Genomic DNA, 4,986 nt, shown 5'->3' on the forward strand with positions numbered 1-4,986 from the left:
TGCTAATGTCATTTTATTGGGGAATTTCCAACCCACAGGTACTTTTTTTTTTTTTTCCCTAAAAAAAAAAAAATAATCTGCCAAAATAATTAATATATTAGAAATGAATACAGCTCCGTGGGAAGGGGGGGGGGTGTGCTTAATAAATATTTGTGTCTAAGCTTCAGTGACAAAAATTCATTTCCACTATTTTCTGGCTAACGTGGCTGCTGTGCCAAAAGCAGAAACAATATTGGCCTTTTAGAACAGGGTGGGAGGGCACGATGCTTTTTTGTGAGACATCACCAGTTATGAAGTGCTAAAAAAAGGGTGTATGCCCCCACCTACACATCCCTTTACATTAAGCGTACCAATTTATCTTARAGAGCAATTCTGCCTGCCTTAAGGCTTAGGCTCTACCTTACTGTGCTTACTGGATCCTTATGGAGGAAGGAGCCAAAGCCCTGGGCATTCCCTGCCTTTGAGCACCAGCCAAAGCCCAGAAGTTACCAGGACAACAGCATTAAAAAGCAACCCTGTAGCCCAGGCCCAGAAAAGAGCTGCTTTTTTCTATGAGCTTGAGCCCTCCTCTAGGAGCAGGGCTTAACCTCTCCTTTCAGGACAAAGGCAGTGCTGCCCGGCTGGGTTCCTGGCCCAGCTCTCCTCTGTCTCCATGTCCTCTCTTGGCTCCTGGCCCAAGAGCTGCCTCTTGTTTCCTGGCCTGAGAAGAAGGGCCGTGCAGAGCCTGGCACGGGGCTTAGAGAGGCTATGGGGCAGCAGGGCTGGCTCTGCTAGGCTGGGCTGAGCCTGAGGGCAGCCTATTGTGCACACTGAGCCCAGCAAGCACAAAGCCCCACTCGCTTTGCTGCCCACACCACGATGAAGGAGGCGCCCTGGGTCCAGGCTCACGCTTCTGTGCTCGGACACCAGAGGCCTCTGGGTCTGACTTGAGAAGTTCAGATTCCTGGGAAGATGTGAAATCCCTATAAATGAGGGGGGTCTCACCTGCTGTCTCTCTGTCCTTAGCTGTTGGGGAAGGGAGCACRTGGCCTCCAGTAGATGCGTCTCTCACAGACAGTATCTACAAAACTGAGAGATACCCCATGTCAACAGGACCAAAAGCTACAGCTGGACTCGGCTCCAGAGGAGGCAGCAGAGAAGGGTCCAGAGGAACTGCAGAACATGAGGGTCCTGCTTTGGTGACGCAAGAAGGGGGCAGAGGGCAGTGCTGGGGGAGGCAAACACCCCTTCCCTTCCTTCCCTGCTCCTCCAAGCCCCTCATCCTGCAGGGAGCTGCTCTCCAAGGCTGACACCCGCCGGGCAGAGCTGGCATTGCCCAGCGGGCAGCCCTAGTGTATTTTTTGTATTTGCATTTGTATTATATGCAAATTCCCTCACATAAGTACAAACTCCCTCTAACGTATTTTCCCAGGAAAAGCAGCAGTTTCCTGCGCTGTTGCACACTGCAGCCTCGGTGTTTGGTGCTGATGGGTCCCTGCGGGCTGTGCTCTATGAAAAACATTCTGTTTGCTGCAGGGATTACACGGGCAGCAGTTGGCAGCGAGGTCTCTGCACGCCACGTCGTGCCCTCACCCTGAAGATCTGTCACCCCMCACACTCAGCGACTTGCTGGGGCTGAGATGCTGCCCTGACTTGTCAAAGTGCTGCATTTTGTAGCAAAGCGGCAGCAAAAAATGTGTCACCTTCTATCCTTGGAGCTGGTTCCTGCAGCCTCAGGTGACAACATGACAGCCAGCAAAACAAGCACTCTGGCTGCCAGCTCTAAGGGGCCTGGCCCAGCCTCTGTCTCAACACAGCATCAACTGCTGGAGACGGACTGGCCTGCAGAAATAGTAGAGCAGAAGTTTTGCTAGTTCTTAGAGCAACAGAGGAACCCCGAAGATTCCTGTAGCTTGGGGCATAGTATCAGATAAGAAAAGGGAAGCAGCATTAAAGAAAAAATCTGGTTATAAATAACCCATTGACAGCTTGAGTCCCGCAACAGCCATTCTGCTGTGCCCCATCAAAGGCAGTAGCACAACAGAGGCAGAGTGCTGTGTCTCAGGTTAAGSATAATAATAAAGGTTAAGGATAATCATAAAAGTGAAGCACTCTCCTAGCAGCACGTTACTGCRTGTCAGCAACTTGCTCACACCAGGGCGGCTGCACAGCAGTGTGCCCAGACACAGGGTTCCTCTCCTAATACACGGATTGCTCTATTATCTGGTTGTCTCATAGGGCCAGAAGAGACCTGTGTAATACCAGGATCTGAAGGTACAAAAAACAAACTGATGACTTAAGTTCCTGTCCTGCCTCTTAACGCTCTTTAATCACTTTGATACCACTTACCAACAGGAAAACATGACTATCTTCCTGCCACTCAGAACTGTGCTTATAACCCAACACACAAAATTACTATGAACTCTTCATATGAATTAAATAAATACATGAATACGTGCAACATCCTCRCTGAATACTTGGCTAATTAAAGACCACAAGCACCTAGATATGTTTGGCTGAGAGAGCTGGGATTGCTCAGCCTAGAGAAGAAAATGTGTTAAGAAGGATTTTGCTACTGTCTACCTAAGGTAATTTTCTTTTTGCAGCTGGGGGGTTTGAGCCCCAGGAAGGTGCAGTCCCATCACCTTACTGCCTGATTCATCACCACCCAGGTATTGTGTGCCTGGCTAACACCTAAATTTTTCAGTTACAAAATCGTTATTTTTTCTTTTAGCCGATTTTAACTGTGCAGCAGTAATAATAACAAGCACCTCAASAGCTGTCAAATAACACCAAGACAGCTTTCTAGCTCATCTATTTATCCCTCATGTGCTTTACAAATATTAAGTTCAGCTGCTGTGATACAACACTTGACACAAGACCAGAAAARGGTACTAAAACTTCCCCACAGAACTGCTCCTCCTTAGGTTAAAACACACCGGCAAAAAATTACTGGTTCTGTCTCAAAAGAGATCGATGCAGGATTCCTGACACTGTTTAAGCACTCGGGATAGCTTTAAAGTCCACAAAACAAGTAACAGCAAAACATCCAYGGTCCTTCCTTAATAACATTACCTCGGTCAAAGGCAAAACTACACAGGAAAAAGAATAAGAAGGCCGGTGCCTCCCTTCATTTATTTTAAACAAAAAAGAATGGGAAAAAATCTCTCAAAAGTCTCTCCTTGCCACAAGCAGAACGACACAAAAGCAGTTCATGAGGTCGGTGCCTTGCCGGGGGTCTCCGGGGGATCGTCCCCACCTTCTCCCTCCGCAGGAGGACTTTGTGACTTGGGATCTGCAGCGCTTTCCAGAAGCAGTTCCAGGGCTTCCTCGCCAACCACACGTCTCACCTTCTCCCCTTTGGCTGCCAGAATTTCCTCGATATTCCTGAACAGCAATTTAAAGATCAACAGTGACACCACGGCACGGGCTGGAYGCAAGACTCAGGTGTAGGCTTTTATGCTCTGCTCTCAGCATTAACAGCATGCAGTTATGCACACATAAACACTTTGCACATGTAAATATTATCACAGTATTCCTCCATAAGGAACCTTGGAAGCAGATTACTAGCTATTACAGCTGAGCAAAAAAAGTTTAAGGTATCTAAGGGAGTTAGAAAGCACTCAAATTATAGAATCAACAGCATTTTCATCCACACATTTGAAACACTCAGGGAAAATCAGCAGCGATTTAATGAGGCCTAACAGAGAACAAAAGAACMAAACTAGAGACAGCGATTCTTTTGCCAACACCAGCAAGGCTGTCTGTGCATTGTCCTGCTTCCAGCTCTGCTTTAAACCACATATTTGGAGCCTAGGTAATGACTAATGTCCACTTCATAGCCGATTAGATCACTCAGTTTGTGCACTTCAAGAAGCTGTACGAAACAGAGAATTATACCCAACAAAATTTTTGCTTTTATCTAAACCACATTTTAAAAGCATGAAAGAAATAACTTATCAGCTCAGGAGGATGAGGTAACATCCCAACAGTCCTTTGGACTGCTAAAGAGGAGGTAGCGTTGCTGTCACACCTACCTCTTTCCTTCCAGATCTGAAAACCACCCTAAGTTGTCTGCTATGACATGGTGATTCTTGCAGCCGGGACACTTCACTATTACCACTCCTTTATGGTAGGCCAGCTTGGAAATGGTTTTTGAAGATCGGGTCTGGCAGACCTACAAGGCAAACAAATTGCACTTCATGACCATGCTGATCACAGATGTCAGATCTTTCAGAAGAGAGGGAAATATTTTATTCACCAATTTAAAAAATAGCCCCTACAATCTCTTAACTGTTACAAGATGCTTGATCACACTGTGATGATTTGCAGCTTTGTACTCTGTCACATGCAACATGTGCTTCCCGTTTGGGTGTACAGAAAAGCGGCGGCCTCAGGACATGGTCACCTTGTTTCTTCATGAAAATCAGCCTTAAACATTTTCATAGCTTTATATTATGATGAGAATGCAAAACCACCAGCTGAAAATAAAATATCGGTGCTTTGGAGAGCTCAWGTGCTATTGATACATATATCCACGATGTTAAACCTCAGAAATTAGACCTGCATTTTCACCTGCTTTGGGTTTATTCTGAAATCTTTAATAAAATACACTGAGAAATTATCATTATTTGGACTGAGAAATATCCTAACTTCGAATTAAAAAAAAACACAGTAAAATAAAGGCCTATTGATCAAAAACTGCTACTGCACAAGGGCAACCTGGGGGTTGCTTAATGTAAGAAATTTCCACCCTCACCGCCATACACACACATTTAAATGAAGAAAACGGGAAACGGTTTCAGCAGAAAGCAGCCTGTCCCCATGCCCGTTGCGACAGAGGCAGCCGCTGGCGTCATGTGCCAGAGGGGACTTTTAAAAACACTTTTTTTTCCTGAGAAAAAGCCGTTTCCTCGGCGCGCACGGCCCCCGCGCCCCGCTGCCCGCGCACCTTGCACGTATAGACGAGCTGATAGTGCGTGGCCTCCAGGCGCCCCACGGCGCCGC

At 46.6% G+C, this 4,986-nt stretch overlaps 1 protein-coding gene across 1 annotated transcript; it reads right to left on the reverse strand.

Moving 5' to 3' along the window:
- Nucleotides 1–2,299: 2,299 nt before the first annotated feature.
- On the reverse strand, nucleotides 2,300–4,984 carry DNLZ (DNL-type zinc finger; the record flags this gene model as incomplete). The annotated part of the gene is made up of 3 exons (XM_026049552.1): nucleotides 2,300–3,366; nucleotides 4,017–4,156; nucleotides 4,931–4,984. Coding segments are annotated over 3 exons (369 nt in total), but the record flags the coding sequence as incomplete, so codon positions are not given.
- Between the last annotated feature and the right edge of the window lie 2 nt (nucleotides 4,985–4,986).

The sequence above is a fragment of the Nothoprocta perdicaria genome, unplaced genomic scaffold (genome assembly GCF_003342845.1).
Source record: "Nothoprocta perdicaria isolate Ctin4 unplaced genomic scaffold, notPer1 scaffold_6, whole genome shotgun sequence".
Taxonomy (NCBI): Eukaryota; Metazoa; Chordata; class Aves; order Tinamiformes; family Tinamidae; genus Nothoprocta; species Nothoprocta perdicaria.